The sequence below is a fragment of the Oryctolagus cuniculus genome, chromosome 4 (assembly GCF_964237555.1).
Source record: "Oryctolagus cuniculus chromosome 4, mOryCun1.1, whole genome shotgun sequence".
Taxonomy (NCBI): Eukaryota; Metazoa; Chordata; class Mammalia; order Lagomorpha; family Leporidae; genus Oryctolagus; species Oryctolagus cuniculus.
In genome coordinates this window covers 131,622,757-131,647,720 of record NC_091435.1, presented here as the reverse complement: position 1 = coordinate 131,647,720, position 24,964 = coordinate 131,622,757, and the positions used below count along the sequence as shown (strand labels likewise).

The 24,964-nt window shown below is 41.7% G+C and overlaps 2 protein-coding genes and 1 pseudogene across 14 annotated transcripts in view; 2 read left to right on the top strand and 1 right to left on the bottom strand.

Moving 5' to 3' along the window:
* Nucleotides 1-2,578, bottom strand: part of ANKUB1 (ankyrin repeat and ubiquitin domain containing 1) — a 75,391-nt gene extending 72,813 nt beyond the window's left edge. The window contains exon 1 of the mRNA XM_070072667.1: nt 2,165-2,578. The gene's annotated coding sequence lies outside the window, so the exon portion shown is untranslated. The remainder of the gene's footprint in view (nt 1-2,164) is intronic.
* RNF13 (ring finger protein 13) overlaps nt 1-24,964 on the top strand; it is a 198,807-nt gene that overhangs the window by 18,943 nt on the left and 154,900 nt on the right. For 3 of the 13 annotated variants that reach the window (XM_070072674.1, XM_070072675.1, XM_070072670.1), the window contains exon 1: nt 1,752-1,890. The exons of 1 other annotated variant lie outside the window; for it this stretch is intronic. Coding sequence is in view for 2 of the 12 variants with exons in the window: in XM_070072669.1 (XP_069928770.1) it covers nt 1,804-1,890 (87 nt within the window). In the remaining 10 variants the exon portion in view is untranslated. Of the gene's footprint in view, nt 1-1,038; nt 1,288-1,599; nt 1,891-24,964 lie in introns of those variants that run through there. 9 more of the 13 variants (XM_070072669.1, XM_051818708.2, XM_008266322.4 and 6 more) reach the window with 8 other exon arrangements.
* LOC127482874 (serine/arginine-rich splicing factor 3-like) lies at nt 17,742-19,327 on the top strand (annotated as a pseudogene).

The window sequence follows — 24,964 nt, the reverse complement described above, 5'->3', positions numbered from 1 at the left end:
TCAGATAATTTAATGACAAAGTACTTAAAGAGGGGCCAGCGCTGTGCATAGCTGATGAAGCCGCCATTTGCCTCACTGGCATCCTGCATTCCCAGGAAGTGGAGCCGGCTGCTCCACTTCCGGTCCAGCTCTGGGCTGTGGCCTGGGAAAGCAGTGGAAGATGGCTCAAGTCCTTGGGTGCTGCACCAGAGTGGTAGACCTGTAAGAAGCTTCTGGCTCCTGGCTTCTGATCTTCCCAGCTCCGCCCCTTGTGGCCATTTGGGGAGTGAAGCAGTGAAACAGTGGAGGGAAGACCTCTCTCTCTTTCTCTGCCTCTGCCTCTCTGTAGCTCTGCCTTTCAAATAATACATAAATAAAGTTTTTTAAAAAAAGTTTGTAGAGCCATTGTAAATATGTTTAACCTAATCACACCAGCTTTTATGGTAATAATCCCAATCCTGATTTTTACTTAGGACTTTCTTAAGGGCAGGATTATGTGTTATAAGTATTCAGTGTCTTCATGACCAATGAAAACTTTATAGAAGATAAAAGTATCTTTGGTGGCCTTTATTTTTAAAAATTTGATCTTGACATTTCTTGTATGATATTTAAATTTTGAATAGGTTCAAAATTTAAAAGGCACAAAAGGATACACGGTAGGGAGTTTTTCTCTCATTCCTGTGTCCCAGCTACTCAATACTCTGGAAGCAAAATTACAAGTTACTTGCAATGGTATCCTAAAGACTCTTGCCTTTTAAAAGATGTTGAAGGAAGTGAAGTCTGTGAAGGCCTGTTTTTAAAAGGGCGCCTTATTACTTCGAAGCAGATGTAGGACCTGAATCTGTCTCCTGACATTCGAGTTCAGGACTCCGCAGCCTTTGCGCTAAGCCACACGGCCTTTTTAAAGTGCTGAGTCGGGGGGCACCGGTTCATCAGTGCACAGTCCACCGCTAACTGAAATTCTGAGGTTTAAGATTGGGGCAGCCAGGAAGGGGAGGGTGCTTATCGGGAGGGCGGTAGGGGACGAGGTTTGGGGTTCGTGAAAAGGAGGCAGGGTTTGAAAAAGGCTGACCCAGGAGGGAATGAATCACACGGTCTGGCTTTTGCTGAGCCCCGGGGATGGCACGTGTCAGGCCCACAGTGTTGATGTCAGCGCGGCTCCGGGCCAGAACTCGGGACTCGTGCTCAGACCTCGGGCAGCTCGCACCTCTAACACGGGGACCTGGTCTCGGTCCCACCCACCCCGATCTCTGCCGCGAACTGGTGTAGAGGGGATGAGGCCTCGCGCTCGTCTCCTTAGCCAGCCGGGTGAGTGCGGCGCTGGGAAGAGACGCGTCTGCGCTCCAGCCAGGCCCGCCCAGGGGCTCGGGGTACTTTGGCCCAATAGCTGGAGCCGGACGCTGGGTCCAGCGCTCTGCCGACCTCCGGGCCTCGGCTGCGGGGTGGAGGTGGGGGCAAATGGCCGGGGTGCAGGCGCCCCGACTCAGTCCTCTCTGCCAGCAAGTTCCCTCCCCTGTCAGGAGCAGTTTCTTCAACCGCGGTCTAACCCCCTAGAAGCCCGCCCCACCCTGCTCTTCCCTTCCAGGGAAGACCGATCACGCGGCCAAGAACGAGACTAGCGAACTGGGCATTTCTCCGAGCTGGGCAGGAGCAAGCGCCGAGACCCAGCGTGAGAGTGGGAAGGAGCCTTAACAGGCAACCCCACGGCCCAATGGCTCGTTTCGGTGTCCGGGTGCGGGCCAGTGAGGCGCGTGGGGCGGGACTTCCGCCTCGCCTCGCTGTTGTCGTCCCCACTCCGACTCCGGGCGGTGGGGGTCGGCGCGGATGTTCAGTCATGAAGTCGGGGTAGGGACATCTCCCGTAGCGACGCGGCGGGCGAGCCTGACAGTGTTCCGGGGGCCGGGCTTCCAGGTAAGAGCCTGTCCGGCTCCGCGGCGGCAGGGCGGCGGTGGTCCCTCGCGGGCCTGGCCCGGAGAACACACCCCCTCTTTGCCCCTGGAGCTCTGAGTTGGCCTCGCTGCTGGGGTGTTCGCAGCTCCTCTCGAGCTGGCCGCGGGGGAATTTTTTTTTTTTTTTTTAAGAAATTTTAAAAGCTTGGCCCTGGAAGGACTGAGTCTCCGCTGCACTCCCACCCCGCGAATTTGTGCCCGAAGTTGTTGGGTGATCCATTTTAAAAGCTCCTCACCTTCCCTTCCGGAAGGCTTCTCTGGGTCAAGCTCTTGCCGCAGAGTCCTCGGGCGAAATCGCTTGACTTGCGTTGCGGGGGCTGTGTAGGTCTTCGGGGAGAAAAGGCGGGCCGGCGCTTGCTTGCTCTCTCCCACGGACCCCCTTTTCTGTGCCCGGGCGCTCAGATTGCAGGTTGGGACGTGACTGCCGGGGCCTGGCCCCGGTCCCTGCCCTCTGGAAGCCGGCGGCTGTGCCAGCACGCTCGCTGAGCTGACGTGCTCTAATGAAAGAACTCTGCCCCAGAGAGGCAGAGGGCCGACCTGAGGCCCAGCCGGAGCATCCCAGAGCCACTCACGCAGCTTCGGGGGCCGCCGCTGCGCCTTGGCTGAACTCCTTTGTTTTGTCCTAATCTGGCAATAGTAAATTTCCAAAAGGATCCTTTGTGATCCGTTTCAGCACCGTGGGCAGCTGCTCACGTTGTTGTCCTAAACCTGCCCGGCCCCTTCCTATTGGTCACCGAGGCGGCAGGAACAGTGAAAATTAAGACATTCTCCAGGGAGAACATCTGCAGTTTTGATACAATCTAAATAAGTAAGGTGGGTGTGCCTCGGGAGAGTTCCAGTAGAGAAACAGATCAAGACCCAGGGAACGGGCTTCACGGGTCCACTCTATTTAAGGGCACTTTTTAATGGATCCGTGGGATTAACTCCATTTCAAAGTAACAAAACTGGCCTGTGGTAGGAGTTAAAAACAGCTTTAAACAGGAGATAAGAAGTGCAGCGCTATGCTCTAGTGCAGGGCCCAGAGGGATTCGTTAATGGATTTTGGAATCAATTTAGTGGCTTGATATGAGCATTAAAAGGAGAGAAGGGAAGAAAGAATATCTGAGGACATTGTGTGGAGTAAGACAAAGTAGTTCTTGTAGCTTGTGTTTCTATTTTTCTTTTTTCTTAATGTGTGTGCATCCAAGAAGATGTAAAGTGTGTTATTGTGGATTATGACAGACACAAGTGTTTCAAAATACTGCTGAAGCCCACATGTGGGAAGCTGATTGGAATTCAGCTCCTGCTACTTGCAAGTTCTGTAACGTTATCCATAAAAAAGGAAAGAGTTGCTGTGAGAATTAAATGAAATAAAACATATTTGTTTACATGGTTAAGCCTCAAAAGTTTTTTTTTGCTTATTTGTTTTTGAAACAGCTGGATAGAAGCACAGTTAATTTCTTTCTGTAAGGAATGACAACTGTTTTTGTTACCTTTTTTTTTTTTTTTTTAACCTCTGCCTTCGTTGAATTCAGCCAACTTGGTGTCTTGGTCTTCAAGTGTAATGAAAATCATGTGAACAAAGTCTTGGTTGGAGAGGTTTAATATTGAAGGGTTGGGGTAGTAGTGCTCATCCACCCTTGGTTAAAGCACGTTTCTTCCATACATTTTGGAGGGATCTAAATTGTTGCTAACATTCGGTTCCCTTACCCTGATATTTTTTGCATCCCAGGATAACATAGATTTATCACAGGTTTTTCAGGCCCTAATTTTTAGCAAAGTGAAGGTAGGATTAGGGATCTGTTGGTAGGATCTGGCTTTGAGTTAAGTTGGATAGAAATACATCTAATGTTTTATAGGTTTTGCCATTAAGATATATGAAATGATTTGGCTTGGTCAAATATGGTATGTTTACTTCATACGGATGCTACTTAAAAATGTTTGACTTTAAAATAGAAAGTATGGTTCAGAACTTTTAAAATCTGGGAATTAATAATATTTGGCAGAAGGCAGAATGAATTTGAATCAAAATAGTGTTTTGTTCCATTTGGCATGTAACTACTCTATGGCATTGTATATGGTAGTCTGATATGACATGAAAAGGAGAAGAAGGTTGCTAAGCATTGTTGATTTTCTCAAAAGAGGAAACAGAATTAGTATACAAGTGAATTCCTTTCAAGAAAACATGGTGGAACATTGTTTAAAAATTCATGTCTTTTACATATATTTATTAAGCATGTATAAATTATAGTATTAAGCCTTTACATTGTAAAATTGATTTGGAAACTGAATATATAATACAATTGATATTATCAAAGTTTATGATTATAGCATGTAAACAACAAAGAGCAGTAATAGCAGTTAATATTGATTCCTTACCATGGGCCAGATATAGTTCTAAGCACTTCTCATTATCTCACACAATCCTCACAGTCATCAATGTGGTAGGTGGTACAACTGCCTCTTTTGTATAGATGGAGAAACTCAGTCATCATTGATATATAACCTGCCGAGTTCACGCAGGTGTAGTAACAAGAATTTGAACCCAGGTATCTTGACTATATAAAGCCTGAATGTGGAGTACTAGAGGGACTATCTGGATTCTTTCTTGTTGGTGACCTTGGGAAAACTCCTCCTCAGTTTTCTTAACTACTTTCTCATACTGTTTTTGGGGATTAGGATGCTTTTTTATTTTTTAAAGATTTATTTTTATTTACTTGAAAGAGTTAGAGAGAGAGAGAGAGAGAGAGAGAGGACTTCCATCCGCTGGTTCACTCTCCAGAAGGCCGCAACGGCCGGAGCTGCACCTATCCGAAGCCAGGAACCAGGAGCTTCTACCGGGTCCTCCACTTGGGTGCCCAAGGACTTGGGCCATCTTCCACTGCTATCCCAGGCCATTGCAGAGAGCTGGATTGGAAGAAGAGCAGCTGGGACTCGAACTGGCACCCACATGGGATGCCGACACTTCAGGACAGAGCGTTAACCCGCTGCGCCACTGTGCCGGCCCTAAGGGGATTAGGATTCTTTGTAAAGCACTAGACAGAGTGTGAGTTCAGTAAATAATATGCCTCAGCCTTTTTCTTTTCATCAAGAATGTGGCCATTTGAACTGTTTTTAGGATTTGGAAGAGTGGGAGAAGGAGCAAAGAAAAATAGTTGCACCTAAGAATACTGACCAAGCAAAGGCCCAGAGGTAGGAAAAGCAAGGTTGCAAGAATATGTTGAAGGAGTAGTCTGGTAAAGGTAGATGGATATAGGTTACAGAGATTCTTAAATGCCACACTAAGGATTTTGCATATGATTTTTAGTTGAGAAGAACTCCTCCTTATGAGTGTGAATCTTGGAACAGAGGTCCAGTGTAGGGGTAGAAGTCTGGAGTGTGGAGTTTAATTATAGTAGTTGAGACAATAAATGATGATTGTAGAGAAGGGTATAGATTTGGAAAATGTTGATGTTGATGTTAGGAACTGACATACATATGGACCTAAGACAAATTTTTGGGTGGATAGTAATTATTTTTATTTATTTATTTGAGAGGTAGAGTTACAAACTGAGGGAGGGAGGGAGAAAGAGAAAGTCTTCCATCCTCTGGTTCACTCCCCAAATGGCCGCAAGCGCTGGAGCTGGGCTGATCCGAAGCCAGGAGCTAGGAGTTTCTGTTCTGCCACCTGAGTGCAGGGGTCCAAGCACTTGGGCTATCTTCTGCTGCTTTCTCAGGTGCATTAGCAGGGAGCTGGATCGGAAGATCAGCAACCAGGACTCGAACCGGGGCCCATATGGGATGCAGGTACGGCATGAAGAGGCTTAGCCTACTATGCCACAATGCTGGCCCCTGGAGATAGTAATTCTATGAACCTAAATAACAATAAGGAGAAGAGCAGGTTTTGGCGAAAGGAGATTTAGGAAGAGAGAGAATGTTAGGGAGTTTAGTTATGGAGCAGAGGAGTTGTGCATTTGTAAAGGTGAAATGAAAATGGGAAGCTCTGTGTACTCTGTACAGAGATCAGATGCTAACATTGTGGGGAAATGGCCTAGAGCAGTCATGCCCCTGTGGATCATGAGAGAGATGTGGCCCTTAAATTTCTCAGAAATGCAATTTCTTGCTTAATAATGGTGTGCTTGTTATTTTTCCCTGTAGCATATTTTGATTTGTGTCCTGGAAGAACAAGACGGAAGGTTGATGGGGAGGGAAACTTTTTTTTAAACCTAACAGGGCTCCCATTTATTATTTCAAAAGAGAATCAAGTAAATTGGAGGCTAGGGATTTGCACAGAAAGGGCTTTGAAAGATGCTGTGGCTTTTGTATAGTGCCAGGCATTTATAAACATATATTGAATGTTGTATTGTTGTAATGTCTACAGATTTGTTATTTTTGTTATCTCCTGTTTGTTAACCTGTATTGATGAGTAGAACAACCTTTAAAACAGGGAGCTGGGGTGCTTGTTAGGGGAAAGCAATGAAGGGGAAGAGGACCCTGCTGGGGAGATTGGATTCTATTTATAGTCAAGACTGTGGGAAAAGAACCTCAAAGAATTAAGAGGAAAAGACTGCAAGGTGTGATGGGAGGAAGAGCTTTTGGGACTAAATCCCGGTTCCACTCATTCTCTGGCTTCTGCTCTCCCATTCTGTAAAAAGATAACAATGACGATACCAATTCTGAAAGCTGCTTTGAAAATTAGAGTGAATATGTGGAAGTGCCTGGTGCACAGCAGATAAAATTGAGGTATTTTTATTATCATCATTACCTTCACAAATGGGAACAAACACAGAATCCTACAATCTATTGTAAGAAGAGAAGAAAAGCATCTGGAAACCATTTGTACTTGATAATAGAGCGCAGGACTAAGTAGTAGAAGGGCTGCTAGGCTTCCTTTCGTGGCAGATTTTTTAAGGTTTGGTGCAGTTGGTTAGGACATGATGTTAGATTAAACAGTAAAATCTATCTCTGAACTATTTTTAGCTCCCTTTCATGATAGGCCTGTGCAACTGGCCAATGAAACAAAAAACTGTGTTGTTGAGCAAGCAGAGGACAAGGGAAGGTTTTATTTTCTGTCACACCATTGTTGAAAACATTACATGGATCCTCCTACTTAGGGGTATGTCTGTAGTTTTCCTTCACTCGGTAAATTTTATTCAGTACCTTAAGAGTAGACGCTGTTCTAGGAATTCAGAGTGTCTGGATCAGTGAACTGAAGAGACAAAAATCCTTACTCTCATGGAGCTTATCTTCTAGTGGGAGAAATAGGCACATTTTTAATAATTTTAAGTACTTAGATTTTTCTTGTACTGTGTATTTATAAGGTCACAATATTTTAGCACATGATGAGACTGACTATCCCTGATTGTGAACAATTTTGTAGAGCATTTTGAAAGAAGAGATCATGCTTTTTTACTTGTGTTGTCTGTCCCCTTTTACCTCTTTTTCACAATGGAAGATTTATTTTTATAAAGTATCAGGAATTTGTAAATACATATTGAAAGTTGAATTGCTGTAATGCCTCCATATTTGTTATTTTTGTCATGTCATGTTTGTTAACCTGAATTGATTAGTAACAAAATCTTTAAAGCTTAGGAAACGTAGGTACTCATTTAAATGTTTATGACAAAGAAAAAGAGATTGTGTTAAGGCAGGGGCTAAATTTAAAGATAAAGTAATCACTTAAATATAGCAAGTATTAAGGACCCATGTACTGCCAGAGGGTGGAAGAAAAGAGAGGCATGCTCTGAATTGCATTGTCTGGCTTGGCACTGAGGTTGGAATGGGAATAGATTATGTCATAGCTGAAAGCACCAACATTAAGGGAGTCTGGGTGTTACCCAACTTGCCCAAGAATTGGCAGGGTGACGCTGCATAAATAACCTCACCTCTCAGTTCATTTCCTCATCTGTAAATGAGGTAGTTGGAATTTTCCAGTTTGAAACATCTGCTTTTAAGACTTCTTACAAAATGTCTATTGTACAGCTTCACTTTACTAAGGTAGAGAAAATGGAGCTGATCATAAACTTCCGTTGAAGCATCAAGTTAAAATGTATATTCTCAGTTAACAAACCAGACATGTAGAAAGAGATGTCTACAAAATTAATGTTATGCTTGATGATATTTACTGTTTTTAAAAATAGAACAAAATATGGTCTAAGATACTATACTTTCCCCCTTTGTTGTTGTGTAAAGGAAAAATAAGCCATTGTATTTTAGACCTTAATAATGGATCACCAGCTCTCTGCTATGGCCTGGAAAGCAATAGAAGATGGCCCAAGTCCTTGGGCCCCTGCATCCGCATGGGAGACATGGAAGAAGCACCTGCCTCTTGGCTTCAGATCAGTGCAGCTGCAGCCACTGCGGCCAATTGGGGAGTGAACCAGCGGATGGAAGACCTATCTCTCTCTCTCTCTCTCTCTCTCTCTCTGCCTCTTCCTCTTCCTCTTCTTCTCTCTCTGTGTAACTCTGTCTTGCAAATAAATAAATAAATCTTTTTTTATTATTTTTTGACAGGCAGAGTGGACAGTGAGAGAGAGAGACAGAGAGAAAGGTCTTCCTTTGCCGTTGGTTCACCCTCCAATGGCCGCCGCGGCCGGCGCGCTGCGGCCGGCGCACCGCGCTGATCCGATGGCAGGAGCCAGGAGCCAGGTGCTTTTCCTGGTCTCCCATGGGATGCAGGGCCCAAGCACCTGGGCCATCCTCCACTGCACTCCCGGGCCACAGCAGAGGGCTGGCCTGGAAGAGGGGCAACCGGGACAGAATCCGGCGCCCCGACCGGGACTAGAACCCGGTGTGCCGGCGCCGCTAGGCGGAGGATTAGCCTAGTGAGCCGCGGCGCCGGCCAATAAATAAATCTTAAAAAATTTCTTAAAAAAATAATGAGCACAATAGTTACTTATTTTAATCTAGACAACAGTTACTTGCTGCTGATTGTTGTGCCAGGCACTCGATTTACAGAATCAGAAAACATTTAGTCTCTGACTTAAAGAAGTTTTGAGGATAAAGACAGTGATGAACAATTTGTATTAACTTGTTACATTGTGGCAGTACAAAAAAGGCACATAATGAGAGGCTGGGAGAGGAGAAAATTATGTGACTGCAGAAAAGAGACTGAAGGAGTAACAGGGGACAAAGCTGGAGACAGGAGCCACTTTATGACGAATGTCTGTGCCAAGAGACAGTTCAGATTTGAACCATGCTCTTTAAGTTCTTTCTTCTATTAAGGATTTTATATAGGCGCTAATGTGATGGGGTATTTTTAGACAATTATTTAATTTATTTGAAAGGCAGAGAGTGAGAGTATATGTTCTGCCATTCCCTGGTACACTCCCCAAAGTCCTCAACAGCTAGGACCAGGTCAGGTGAAGAGAGGAACTGGGAATTCCATTTGGCTCTCCCATGTGGGTGCAAGGAACCAAGTACTAGAACCATTATCTTCTGCTTCCCAGTCTATAGAATGTTAGAAAGCTGGAATCAGAAGCCAGAACTGGGACTTGAACTTGGGGCAGTCCTATATACAGGCATCTCAAGTATTGTCTTAACTTCTCTGTCAAATGTCCACACCAATGAGGTATTTTAATATCTGTATCTTTACATGCTTCTTAAGCTGATCCATGTAAGAAAATATTTATGCTATTCCTAGTTATTTTAATGGTATAGATCTTCTTGAAGAAATTAGTGTTTTAACTCAATAAAATCTGAGAAACATTATTGATTTTGTGGTTTTAGGGTATTCATTACCATTAAATATTGAGACATTAAGGCATTTAGAAGTTAATTACCACATTAATATAAATTGAAAAGACAGCTAAAACATTGGCATATTTTACTTGTTGATATAAGAGAATTTTTGGTTGACTATAAGATTTAACTTAGAATCATTGCTAAGGAGTTAGAAATTTGTTGGAAGTTTAATTGGTTGGATGTGATTGTGTTCAGGCCCAGTTTCTAATGATTAAGGATGTCTAGTTAAACTTTATAGAGGGAAAACATTTCCACTCTGACATGATCCTACTGATGAACTGTTGATTGATGAATATTTCTGAATGAAGTCATGAGAGAGTACGAATTGAACTTCTACTTTCTTAGATATGAAAATACCTCATTAAATGTTGAAGAATACTGTGTAATTACTGTGCTTATAATTTATATGTTTGATCATCAATATGTATTTATAACTGACACATTTGTTCAACAAGAATTATAAGCATTAATTTGCATTTTTTGGAAAAAAAATCTTCGAGTTGAACTTCACTTAGCATAAAATTAACCATTTAAAGCAAACAGTGTAGTGGCATTTAGTTCATTCTCAGTGTTGTACAACCACATCTCTGTCTGATTTCAAAGCATTTTTTCACTCCAGAATAAAATTCCATACTCATTAAGTCTGTTACTTCCTTGATGTCTCTGGCCTATGGCAACCACAAATCTGCTTCTGTTTCTATGGAAATAATTATTCTGGATATTTCATGTAAAACAAATCATGTAATATGTGGCTTTTGATGCCTGGCTTCTTCTTCTTTTTTTTTTTTTTTTTAAGATTTATTTTATTTATTTGAAAGAGTTAGAGAGAGAGGTAGAGACAGAGAGAGCAGTCTTCTACCCGCTGGTTCACTTCCCAGATGGCCACAACAGCTATAGCTGCGCCAATCCAAAGCCAGGTGCCGGGAGCTTCTTCCGGGTCTCCCTTGTGGGTACAGGGGCCCACGGACTTAGGCCATCTTCTGCTGCTTTCCCAGGCCACAGCAGGGAGCTAGATTGGAAGAAGAGCAGCTGGGATATGAACGGGTGCCCCTATGGATGCCAGGACTTTAGGCCAGGGCTTTAACACACTGCACCACAGCACTGGCCCCGATGCCTAGCTTCTTTCACTTTGTGAATGTTTTCAAGGTTTATCCACTTTATGGCATATGTCAGTGCTTCTTTCTCTTTTACAACTGAATAATATTCTGGTGTGTGTATCTATCATTCTGGTTATCCATTCATCCATTGATGGAAATTTGGATTGTTTTTATCTTTCAGCTGCTGTGAAATAGTGTTGCTGTGAACATTCATGTACAAGAATTTGAATACCTGCTTTCATTTCTTTTGGGTATATGCTAAGAGTGGAGTTGCTGGGTCTTAGAGTAATCCTGTCTTTAGCTTTTTGAGAATCTGTCAAATTGCTTTCCATAGTGGCTAAGCCATTTTACATTCCAACTGGCAATATATGAGGATTATAGTTCCTTTTTGTCAATACTTTTTTTTTAAATTATTATTGCCATCTTTGTGGATATGAAGTTACTTTGATTTGCATTTGCCTGATGATGGCCATTTGTATAACTTCTTAGGTAAAATATATTCAAGTTCTTTGTATCTTTTTAAAACTGGGTTGTTTGTTTATTACTGAGTTGTGTTTTTATGTATTCTGGATACTCCACCCTTACCAGATACATGATGTGCAGATGTTTTCTCCTATTCTTTACTTTCGTGACAGTGTCCTTTGCTACATAATTTTCTAAAATTTTGTTGAAGTCTAATTTGTTTATTTTTTGATGCTCCTGCTTTTGGTGTCATAGCTAAGGATCTATTGCCAACTCCAAGGTCATGAAGATTTATTCCTGTGATTTCTTCTAAGAGTTTATAATTTTTGCTCTTTTATTTAGGTCATTCATCCACTCTGTGTTAATATTTCATTGAAGTTTGAGTTAGTGTTACAGTTTCATTGATTTGCATGTGAATATCCAGTTGTCCAATTTTTTTTATTGAAGAGACTATTCTCTCCCCCAACCCCTGCCACCACTGAATGGTCTAGGCTTCTTTGTTAAAAATCAGTTGGCCATAGAAGTATAGATATATTACTAGATTCTCAATTCTACTCTTTTGGTCTATATATCTACCCTTGTGGTAGTACCACACTGTTTAGATTATTGTGGTTTTTGTAGTGAGGTTTTGAAATCTAGAGATATGAGCCTTCCAATTTTGTTTTTCAAAATTTTACCCATTTGAGGCCCCTGTGAATTTGAGGATTGACTTTCCATTTCTGCATAAAGTCCATTGGAATTTTCATAGATAATATATTGGATCTGTAGATTGCTGTGGATATTACTGCCATGTTATTATTAAGTTTTCTGATACATGATATGTTTTTGTTTCATCAATGATTTTCTGTTTTACAATTTTCTATGTATATGTGTTTTATGTCCTTTGTTAAATTTATTCCTAGATATTCTATTCTTTTGAGATACTATTATACATGAAATCTTTTCTTATTTTTTGGATATTTTCTTTCCTGGTACATGAAAACACAATAGATTTCTGTATGTAATGTTAATAGTTTTTAACAGTATTTTATTTTCTTTTAAGCTGGATCATATAAATAAATGAAAAAATGACTAAAGAATTTTAATGTATCACACATGATTATCCTGAATATGAAGATTATAAGGTCTCCTTTCAGTATAGTGCTGTTTGATTCCTTACTATACTTGTACTATTGCAGTATAAAACAAAGGATGTGAAATGTGCACAAGAAAAAGTCTGTCAGTCATAGTTGGATTGCAGAAGTAGAACCATTATAGGTGGTATGGGTGATGTGGAATAATGAGAGAGAGAGAGAGAGAGAAAGAAAGAAAGCGAGCTCCCATCTGCTGGTTCACATCTCAAATACTCACAGCAGCCGGGCTTGGGCCACATTGAAGCCAGGAGCCAGGAACTCAATCTGATTCTCCCATATGAGTGGTAGGACTCAATTGTATTGAGCCATCACCTATTGTTTCCCAGTGTGCACATTAGCCAGAAGCTGGAATGAGGAGTGGAACTGGGACTGAAACCCAGGTATTCATATATGTGATACAGATGTTCTAGCTGGCAGAGAATATGAGAATGAGATCTTCTATTCTCTGGTTCACTCCTCAAGTGGCTGCAATAGCCAGGATTAGGCCAGGCTGAAGCCAGGAACTAGGAGCTTCTTTGGGTCTCCCATATGGGTGGCAGGGGCCCAATAACTTGGGCCACATCTCATTGATTTTCCTAGGCCATCAGCAAGGAGCTGAATCAGAAGTAGAGCAGGGGCCAATGCTGTGACCTAGTAGAGTAGACCTCAGCCTGACGTGCCAGCATCCCCATATGGACAGCAGTTCATGTCCCGGCTGCTCCTCTTCAAATCCAGCTCTCCACGTAAGTCTTGGGAAAGCAGTAGGAGATGGCCCAAGTGTTTGGGCCCCTGCGTCTGTGTAGGAGACCCAGAAGAAGCTCTTGGCCCCTGGTTTCAGATCAGCCCAGCCTGGCCGTAGCAGCCGTTTGGGGAGTGAACCAGCAGATGGAAGACCTCTCTCTCTCTCTCTCTCTCTCTTTTTAAAGATTTATTTATTTTTATTTGATAGTCAAAGTTACACAGAGAGAGGCGAGGCAGAGAGAGAGAAAGGTCTTCCATCCAATAGCTCACTCTCCAATTGGCGGCAACTGCTGGAGCTGTGCTGATCCGAAGCCAGGAGCCAGGAGCTTCTTCCAGGTCTCCCATATGGATGCAGGGGCCCAAGGAGTTGGGCCATCCTCTACTGCTTTCCCAGGCCATAGCAGAGAGCTAGATCAGAAGTGGAGCAGCCAGGACTAGAACCGGCACTCATATGGGATGCCAGCACTTCAGGCCAGGGTGTTAGCCTGCTCTGCCACAGCGCTGTCCCCAGAAGACCTCTCTTTCTATCTCTCCCTCTCTCTGTCTGTAGCTCTACCTCTCAAATAAATAAATAAAATCTTAAAAAGAAGATTTTTTTCTCCTGCAGCAGCCAGGAGACAAACTGACACCCATATGAGATGTAGGCATTGCAGTCTTTAGCTTTACTCACTAAGCCACAACACTGGTCCCCCGAACTGGCATCTTTGCCGCGAGGCGAAACATCCACCCCTGTAACACTGATATTTAGAAAGCATCCCAATAATTTATTTTGAACTTTGGAAAATATTATATAAAATGATTTCTAAAAATTTGAAATAATAACAGAATATCTATAAAAACTATACAAAGGTCTTTTTAAAAAGTCATTTGAGAATAAGCTGTTGCCCTTGTACTCTAGGAGAGCACTTCAGAAAGTTCGTGAACAAATAGAATTAGATGACAATGTGCATTTTCTATGAAGTTTTTCATGTGCCCTTATATAACCCTCCCATACTTACTGTAAAGTTCCTACAAACAGGGGTATTTTTCTTAGGTAAACTGCTGATTTCAGAGCTATGGTAGGAAAAGTTCAAACTAGGAGTGGAAGATAATGTGCCAGAACACAGCTGCTCAAGAGCGAAGGGAATGTGTTATAAAGACACAGAAATCTGCTTGAATGAGCCTCTGCTAGCCAAATTTGGGATAATTGGTAATCACAATACTAATTAACCCATTGAACAGTAATATTTCATTCTGTAGTGACATAAATAAATTAATAAGTTGAGATTTGGATGAGAAATGGGATTACTGTATTAGAAAGAATAATGATACCCTAAATGTCCACGTCATAATACCTAGAACCTGTGACTGTTATCTTGGATGCCAAGTGAACTTTGCAGATGCAATTAAGCTAAGAACATTGGAGTGGGAAGATTACCCCAGGTTATCTTGTTGGGTTCAGTGTTCTTAAAAATGAAGAGGGAGGCAGAAGAGGGGTTTGGAATAATGTGATGTGGGAAGGAATCGATCTGCCGTTGATTCGAAGATGGAGGAAGGGTTGCAGACCAAGGAGTGTGAGTAGTCTCCAGAGCCTGAAACCAAAATCATCAAATTGTTGTGTAATTTAAAACATTTTCATTTTAAAACATACATGGATAATAACCTAGACTAAAATAGAAATTTGTATGACTTTTGAAAATAAATGATACTAGCAAGAGACTGTGGTTGCTATTTCGTACTCTGCTCCCTTAATAACACACTAATGGCTTTCGGGCTCATGGTCTTCTTTTTCTCTGCTAAATGAGAGAAGGAAATACTGCTAAGAACAGAAAAGTAGTTGTGCCAGTTATTTATTGTTCCTCTACTCCACACTCACCATTCATTACTTGCTCTATGATAATTGACAGGACAAGGACACAAGGTTAAACATTATCGGCTGCTGGAGGGGATAAGGTCCTTGAGAGGGAATTTGCTGGAGGAAGGTAGTTTTTTCCTTCCTGGTTCATTTGAGCTGTGTTATGCTTTTTCTTGCTCCTGCTGTATGGTGCCTGTGGGTGGGGATATCCAGTGGTGATCTGCCTCAGCCATGTGCTCTGAATACAAAGGCCCTCTGATCTCACAGCCCCACCCTTGACCCTTCTCTTGTGCATACTCTGCCTGGACTCCTCTGTGTGCTTGCCCACCAGCCTTTGCTTGTCTGTACCCCAGGGAATTTTTTCCTGCACACCCCCCCCCCCCGACGTAGATACTGCGTGTTTCAGGTCTTGTGTGTATAGTTGTTCCCTGACATCCTGTACACACCTACCCATCAGCCTCAGCTTGCTTGCACCATGGAGATCATTCCCTTTTTTGCCTGGCAGTTTTGGATCAGCCTTCAGCTGGTCAACCCAGTGGAGTTCTGTGATACCTAGTGTGCTACAACCACACTTACTCCAATGGGGACTGAACTCAAGCTTAAGGGAGAGAACTCCTTTTCCAAGTTTGTCTTTTTGGTGTATCTCCGTCTTATATCTTAATTTCATAAGTATTTTCTTATTAAAATAGCTTCATTAACTTATAATTGACATACAACAAACTGTGCTTGTTGAAGCGTATATTTTGGTAAGCTGATATATTCGTATTTATATAAGCATGAAATCATAACTAATGAAGTTCATGAACATATCCATCTACATTTGTTATTACAAGAAAATGCTTGGCACAGGCTACTGATGAAGGAAAAGAGTTTAATTTGGCTCACAGTTTAGGAAGTTCACAGCCAAGGTTGAGCAGGACCCCTTGGTTCAGCATCTGGTGAATGCTTTCCTGCTAGTAGAATTCTCAAGTGCCACAGATAATCACGTGGCAAGAGGGAGTGCATGTTACTATGTCCACATCTATGTGGTCCCTTATAAAGCCAGCAGGATTCAATTATGGGGGCCATCCTAACAACCAGTCCAATCTAAAAACCCCCCAAAGGGCTCACCTCTAAAAACCATCATTGGATTGTTTCTGCCCTCTTAGTGCTATTAACATAAGAATTTGAGGGACCAAACCTTTAACATCTGGGCCTTTGGGGGACTTTTGCCTCCAATCTAATATCCAAACCATAGCACCATCACTTTCAGAAGTTTCTTCATTTCCCTTTGGGATCTCTCGCTCCTCTGTATCTCCAACTTCGATGTATCTTTATGTTTATTACCTTGTTATGGCTTAATGATGATTTATGTTAAACACCTCTGTTTAATTTACTATATAGTTTTTTTTCTGCTAATTCAACCCCTGCTGTAGAGAATTGGTGCCTGGGGTGACTGCATAACGTAGATCTAAAAATTTGAAATTTTGGTATTGGTTTAGTTTTGCCTTTGGGTGTGTGCATAGTGCTGAGTTAGATAAGCACATCACAGTTAGATAAGCAATCACCTGTGGTTGATTGTGATGTTTTGCCAACCTGATACACTTGCCTCCAGAGTCCAGGTACTATTAGATTTGATCTTTGTGGCAGTGAGGATAGGCACTGTAATGTGGAGTAGAATCATTTAGTGTAATTGAGTGCTTACAGAGAAAAAAAAGACTTTTCAGATTTGTTAATTCTCTGTTCAAGATCTGTCCTTTTTTTGTTCTTTTTTTGCTTACACATTTTTCTTCAAAAGAAATTTTATTTCTTCCAGGTTGTGAGTAGATGTATGAACTAAAAGCCTTGTTTCTTGATTTTTTAAAAAAAAATTATTTATTTTTATTTGACAGGCAGAGTTAGACAGTGAGAGAGAGACAGAGAGACAGAGATAAAAGTCTTCCTTCCGTTGGTTTACCCCCCAAATGGCCACTGTGGCCGGCGCTGCACCGATCTGAAGCCAGGAGTCATGTGCTTTCTCCTGGTCCCCTGTACGGGTGCAGGAGCCCAAGCACTTGGGCCGTCCTCCACTGCTTTCCTGGGCCACAGCAGAGAGCTGGACTGGAAGAGGAGCAACCGGGACTAGAACCCGGCTCCCATATGGGATGCTGGCACCGCAGGCGGAGGATTAACCAAGTGAGCCACGGCGCCGGCCCCTAAAGATTTATTTATTTACCTGAAAGAGTTACACAGAGAGAGGAGAGGCGGGGGTTGGGGAGAGATCTTCCATCCTCTGGTTCACTCCCCAGTTGGCCACAACGGCTGGAGCTGTGCCGATCCGAAGCCAGGAGCCAGGAGCCAGGAGCCAGGAGCCTCGTCTGGGTCTCCCAAGCAGGTGTAAGGGCCCAAGGACTTGGGCCCTCTTCCACTGCTTTCCCAGGTCATAGCAGAGAGCTAGATCAGAAGTGGAGTTGCTGGGGCTTGAACCAGCACCGATATGGGATGCTGGCACTGCAGGCGGCAGCTTTACCCACTACACCACAGGGCCAGCCCCACTGGATCGTTTTTGAAAAAAATCTTTTTGTAGAAAACCAATGTAGATTAACTGGTTGTTTTATTGTTTATATGTTTAAAGCATAGATAAAATATTTTTAATGTTTAAGTCTTACAGTTTTTTAAAAGCATAGTTAACAGGGGTTCTGTAGAAGATGCTATCAAGAAGAGGCCTAGTGTGGATTTTATTATATAGATATTAAGCACCTAATACATGCCAGGCATAATTCCATGAAATAAAGGTTTGTGTCTTTGAGGAATATATACTCCTGTAGTAACTATGGACACTAACCAATACACATAACAATTTAAAAAATTATTGTGTAATAGAAAGTAATCAGTATTGTGATAAAAATTAAGGTTAAAAGAAGTTAGGCAGCCATTTTGTGGGCGCCAGGTGAGAGAGACTATCTGTGGGAGCTCATCAGGAAGATCCTTTGGAGTGCATGGAATTGAACCTCCGCAATTCTAAGCTCTCGAAATGCATCATGATTCCTGTCCATTGGACTGTAAGTTTCATGTAGGTCATCTTTGTAAACAATGGCAATAAGACTGAATTTGAATGAGACTTTGGCTATTATTTTTTTTTAACTTTTATTTAATGAATATAAATTTCCAAAGTACGACTCATGGGTTACAATGGCTTCTCCCCTATAATGTCCCTCCCACCCGCAACCCTCCCCTTTCCCACTCCCTCTCCCCTTCCATTCACATCAAGATTCATTTTCGATTCTCTTTATATACAGAAGATCAGTTTAGCATACATTAAGTAAAGATTTCAACAGTTTGCTCCCACACAGAAACATAAAGTGAAAAATAATAGATGATTTTTTTTAAATGATGATGAAATCAGATCAGACCTATTGTCATGTTTAATCCCAGTGAGAGTCAAGTTGGGAATTGATAATTTCTTTTTTTTTTTTTTTTTTACAGAAGATCAGTTTAGTGTACATTAAGTAAAGATTTCAATCGTTTGCACCCCCATAGAAACACAAAGTGAAATATACTGTTTGAGTACTCGTTATAGCATTAAGCCTCAGTGTACAGCACATTAAGGACAGAGATCCTACATGAGGAGTAAGTGCACAGTGACTCCTGTTGTTGACTTTACAAATTGACACTCCTGTTTATGGCATCAGTAATCTCCCTATGCACCAGTCATGAGTTTCCAAGGCTATGGAAGCCCCTTGAGTTCTCCGACTCTTATCTTGTTTAGACAAGGTCATAGTCAAAGTGGAGGTTCTCTCCTCCCTTCAGAGAAAGGTATCGCCTTCTTTGAAGACCTGTTATTTCCACTGGGATCTCACTCACAGAGATCTTTCATTTAGGTTTTTTTTTTTTTTTTGCCAGAGTGTCTTGGCTTCCCATGCCTGAAATACTCTCATGGGCTTTTCAGCCAGATTGACTTTGGCTATTATTAATCACTCCAAAGTGTGTGGGTTGTAAGAAACCCTCCTGGCTTCACTTTTGTTGAATTTGAAGACACACAGGATGCAGCTGATGCCGACCAAGAACTGGATGAAGATCGCTGTGTGGCTGCTGTGAAAGAGTGGAACTGTTGAATGGTGAAAAAGGAAGTCCCTCCCTCTGGGGTCATCATCTTTGAGATGGCAATGATTATCATAGGAGGAGGAGTCTACCTCGCTGTAGATCTCCAAAAAGGAGAAGCTTCTCGCAGGCAGAGCAGGTCCCCTTTTAGAGATGAGAGAGAGATCAGTGTCTTGGGAGAGAAATTACAAGCAATCTTGTTCCTTCTCTAAGTCTCATAGCCGATCTATGTCAAACGAAAGAAAATAGAAGGCCAGTTTGCAAGAGATGTGGTGTACAGGAAGCAACTTCATTTGGCAGGAGTATATACAGAAAATTCTAGTTTTGTTTGAGAATTCATAATTTCGGTGCATTTTTTAAAAATGTTTTATTTATTTGAAAGGCATATATGTATGTATGTATATATCTTAGAGTAAGAGAGATAGAGAGAGATACAGAGAGAGAGATGGAGAGATACAGAGAGAGATACCGTTCATCCTATGGTTCCCTCCCAAGATGGCTGCCAGGGCTAGGTGAGCCAGGAGCCAGGAGCCACAAGCTTCTGACGAGTCTTCCACATGGGTGCAGGGCTTAAATTGTTGGTCCATCTTATGCTGCCTTCCCAGGGACATTACCAGGGAGCTGGATCAGAGGTGGAGCAGCTGGGACTCGAACCAGCACCCATAGGAGATGCCAGCACTGCAGGCAGAGGCTTAACCTTCTGTGCCATAGGTGCCAGCCCCAGCTTTTTAAAGATGTTTTAGCTTTTCAAATTTGTTTGACTCTTGGAGAAGTGACCCAAAATGATATGATTCCCTGTGGTTTGAAATGGATCATATGAGGCATGTAATATCAAGAATTGTTACTTTACTTTTCCCTTAAGCATGATTTACTTTTGAGCTTTAGTCTTACATAGATTGATGACTTCTAAATTCTACCCAGCTAAACAAAATATTGTGATAAATATTATAGAAACAACGCTGTCAAAAACTGAACTAAAGTGTATTTTTTTCCTGGCTAGTGTATAGTATGCAGCTATAGATAAGCAAGCAGTCTTTAAAAGCTGCCGTGATAGAAGCCAGCAGGTAAAAATAAAAGCTGTACCATTAAAATAGACTGGAGGTTTTTTAAAAACTCAGCTAGTCTTATCCTGGGCAGAAGTTGTCTAGTTGGTATATAATCTGGTAAGTTTCAAGAAAGGTTACCTTAATTTAGGTCATAAGTTCCTTATATAATTACAATATAGATTATGTAGTTGTTTGTGTACCAGCCTTTATTAGGAAATTTGAGATTTCCAAGAATATCAATATCATTTCAGTTTAAGGGTACATTGTAGAGCTAAACTTTGAGTTACTGTACAAGATTTTTTCTATACTGTCATTTGTAATATGCTTTTGTGAGAATTTTTGGGATTAAAGTTTGGGTTTAAAAAAAAAAGTGAGGCATGGCAGGAGTGAGCCTACACAGGTTGCAGCCTTGCCAAGGGAGCTTGTAATATACAGAAAAGAAGGCCAAAAACAGATCTGTGTGATGATGTTTTAAAGAAAGAGTTGTTGGGGCTGGTGTCATGGCATAGCGGGTAAAGCAGCCGCCTGTAGTGCCGGCATCTCATATGGATGCTGGTTCAAGTCCTGGGTGCTCCACTTCCAATTCAGCTCTCTGCTATGGCCTGGGAAAGCAGTACAAGGTGACTCAAGTCCTTGGGCCCCTGCACCCATGTGAGAGACCCGGAAGAAACTTCTGGCTCCTTGCTTCGAATTGGCTCAAGTGAACTGGCAGATGGAAGATTCTCTTTCTCTCTCTCTCTCTCAGGACAGTGCAAGTTACTATTTCCCAGTGTTGTTTTTGTTTTATTTTACAAGATTGTTTTGAGGATTAGAAGAGAAAATATTCATGTCAGATACTCAATATAGTCCCTGGCACAAAATTAAGTTTTCTTTCTTTTTTAAAAGATTTTATTTATTTATTTGAGAGGTAGAGTTACAGACAGTGAGAGAGAGAGAGAGAGAGAGAGAGAGAGAGAGAGAGAAAGGTCTTCCTTCCATCAGTTCACTCCCCAAATGGCCGCAACAGCCAGAGCTGCGCTGATCTGAAGCCAGGAGACAAGTGCTTCTTCCTGGTCTCCCACATGTGTGCACGGGCCCAAGCACTTGGGCCATCTTCTACTGCTTTCCCAGGCCACAGCAGAGAGCTGAATTGGAAGAGGAGCAGTTGGGACTAGAACTGGCGCCCATATGGGATGCTGGCACTGCAGGTGGAGGATTCACCTACTACACCATGGTGTCGGCCCCAGAAAAAATTAAGTTTTATATCAATGTTGACTATAGAAATAGTGGTGACATTTGTATGAAGCCTCATAGCAGTGATGAGAGTGAGCATTCTTGTCTGGTTCCAAATCTTAGTGGAAATATTTTCAACTTTTCCTCATTCAAAGATGCTGGCTGTGGGTTTGTCATAAATTGCCTTGATTATGTTGAGGAATGCTCTTTCTGTACCTAATTTGCTCAAGGTTTTTTATCATGAAGAATTTTTTTTTAATGTTTCCTTGCATCTATTGACATAATCATAAGGTCTTTGTTCTTTAGTTTGCTAATGTGATTTATCATATTGATTTGTGAATGTTGAACCATCCTTGCATACCAGGGATAAATCTCACTTGGTCTGGATAAATGATCTTTCTGATGTTATTGGATTTGATTAACTGGTGTTTTGTTGAGGATTGCCGTGTCTATGTTCATTAGGGAGATTGGTCTGTGGTTCTCTTTCTCTGTTATATCTTTTTCTGGTTTAAAAATTAGAGTGATGTTCTTTAAATGTCTGGTAGAATTCAGCAGGGAAGCCACCTGGTTGTGGGCTTTTCTTTGTTGGGAGGGTATTCATTACTCATTCAATCTCCGTCTTGTTTATTGGTCTGTTCGATTTTTCAATGTCTTTGTGCCTCAGTTTTGGTGGATTATATGTGTCTAAGAATCTATCCATTTCTGCTAAATTTTCCAATTTGTTGGCAAATAGCTCTTTGTAGTAATTCCTGATGATTCTTTTTTATTTTTGTGTTATCTGTTGTTACATTTCCTTTTTCATCTCTAATTATATTGATTTGGGTCTTCTCCCTCTTTTTTTTTTTTTTTTTTTTTTTTTTTTTGGTTAGTTGGGCCAATGATGTGTCAATTTTGTTTAATTTTTTCAAAAAGACACATTTTCATTTCACTGATCTTTTGTGTTGCTTTTTGCCTTTTTTTTTTTTTTTTTTCAAATAGAGTGCCCATTTGAGTCCTGGCTACTCTACTTCTTTCTATTTACTTATTTTATTTTTTATTTGACAGGTAGAATTATAGACAGTGAGAGAGACAGAGATAAAGGTCTTCCTTTCATTGGTTCACCCCACAAATGGCTGCTATGGCCAGCACGCTGCGCTGATCTGAAGCCAAGAACTGGGTGCTTTCTCCTAATCTCCCATGCAGATGCAGGTGCCCAAGCACTTGGGCCATCTTCCACTGCCCTCCCGGGCCACAGCAGAGAGCTGGACTGGAAGAGGAGCAGCCGGGACTAGAACCTGGCGCCTATATGGGATGCTGGTGCCACAGGTAGAAGATTAACCAAGTGAACCATGGCGCTGGCCCATTTTTGTTTATTTCTAATCTAATTTTAATTATTTGTTTCCTCCTACTAATTTTGTATTTGGTTTGTTGTTGTTTTTCTAGGTCCTTGAGATGCATTGATAACTCAGTTGTTTGGTGTCTTTCCAATTTCTTGATGTTGGCACCAATTGCTATACATTTTCCTCTTAACACTGCTTTGCTGTACCCCATAACTGTTTATATGTTGTTTTGTCATCTTCATTCATTTCTAGAAATTGTTTGATTTCTGTTTTTGTTTTTGTTTTTTTATCTTTTATTTAATGAATATAAATTTCCAAAGTACGACTCATGGGTTACAATGGCTTCCCCCCCCATACCGTCCCTCCTACCCACAACCCTCCCCTTTCCCACTCCCTCTCCCCTTCCATTCACATCAAGATTCATTTTCGATTATCTTAATATACAGAAGATCAGCTTAGTATACCTTAAGTAAGGATTTCAACAGTTTGCTCCCACACAGAAACATAAAGTGAAAAATAATAGATGATTTTTTTTAAATGATGATGAAATCAGATCAGACCTATTGTCATGTTTAATCCCAGTGAGAGTCAAGTTGGGAATTGATAATTTCTTTTTTTTTTTTTTTTTTACAGAAGATCAGTTTAGTGTACATTAAGTAAAGATTTCAATCGTTTGCACCCCCATAGAAACACAAAGTGAAATATACTGTTTGAGTACTCGTTATAGCATTAAGCCTCAGTGTACAGCACATTAAGGACAGAGATCCTACATGAGGAGTAAGTGCACAGTGACTCCTGTTGTTGACTTTACAAATTGACACTCCTGTTTATGGCATCAGTAATCTCCCTATGCACCAGTCATGAGTTTCCAAGGCTATGGAAGCCCCTTGAGTTCTCCGACTCTTATCTTGTTTAGACAAGGTCATAGTCAAAGTGGAGGTTCTCTCCTCCCTTCAGAGAAAGGAACCTCCCTCTTTGAAGACCTGTTCTTTCCACTGGGATCTCACTCACAGAGATCTTTTTGCCAGAGTGTCTTGGCTTTCCATGCCTGAAATACTCTCATGGGCTTTTCAGCCAGATCCGAATGCCTTTAGGGCTGATTCTGAGGCCAGAGTGCTATTTAGGACATCCGCCATTCTATGAGTCTGCTGAGTATCTCACTTCCCATGTTGGATCACTCTCCCCTTTATTTATTCTATCGGTTAGTGTTAGCAGATACTAGACTTGTTTATGTGCTCCCTTTGACTCTTAGTCCTTTCATTATGATCAATTGTGAACTGAGATTGATCACTTGGAATAGTGAGATGGCATTGGCACATGCCACCTTGATGGGATTGAATTGGAATCCCCTGGTATGTTTCCAACTCTACCAATTGGGGCAAGTCAGCCCGAGCATGCCCCAAATTATACATCTCTTCCCTCTCTTATTCCCACTCTTATGTTTAACAGGGATCACATTTCAGTTAATTTTCAACACTTAAGAATAACTGTGTGATAATTACAGAATTAAACCAGTCATATTAAGTAGAACAGACAAAAAAAATACTATGAGGGATAATGTATTAAGTTGTCCATTAGCAGTCAGGGCTATGCTGATCAAGACACCATTTCTCATAGTGTCCATTTCACTTCAGGAGGTTTCCTTTTTGGTGTTCAGTCAGTTGTCACCAATCAGGGAGAACATATGGTATTTGTCCCTTTGGGACTGGCTTACTTCACTCAGCATGATGTGTTCCAGATTCCTCCATTTTGTTGCAAATGACTGGATTTCGTTGTTTCTTACTGCGGTATAGTATTCTAAAGAATACATATCCCATAATTTCTTTATCCAGTCTACCATTGATGGGCATTTAGGTTGGTTCCAGGTCTTGGCTATTGTGAATTGTGCTGCAATAAACATTAGGGTGCAGACCGCTTTTTTGTTTGCCAATTTAAACTCCTTTGGGTAAATTCCAAGGAGGGGGATGGCTGGGTCGAACGGTAGGGTTATATTCAGGTTTCTGAGGAATCTCCAGACTGATTTCCATAGTGGCTTGACCAGTTTGCATTCCCACCAACAGTGGGTTAGTGTCCCTTTTTCCCCACATCCTCGCCAGCATCTGTTGTTGGTAGATTTCTGTATGTGAGCCATTCTAACCGGGGTGAGGTGAAACCTCATTGTGCTTTTGATTTGCATTTCCCTGATTGCTAGTGACCTTGAACATTTTTTCATGTGCCTGTTGGCCATTTGGATTTCCTCTTTTGAAAAATGTCTATTGAAGTCCTTGGCCCATCTCTTAAGTGGGTTGTTGGTTTTGTTTTTGTGGAGTTTCTTGATCTCTTTGTAGATTCTGGTTATTAACCCTTTATCTGTTGCACAGTTTGCAAATATTTTTTCCCATTCTGTCGGTTGTCTCTTCACTCTCCTGACTGTTTCTTTTGCAGTACAGAAACTTCTCAATTTGATGCAATCC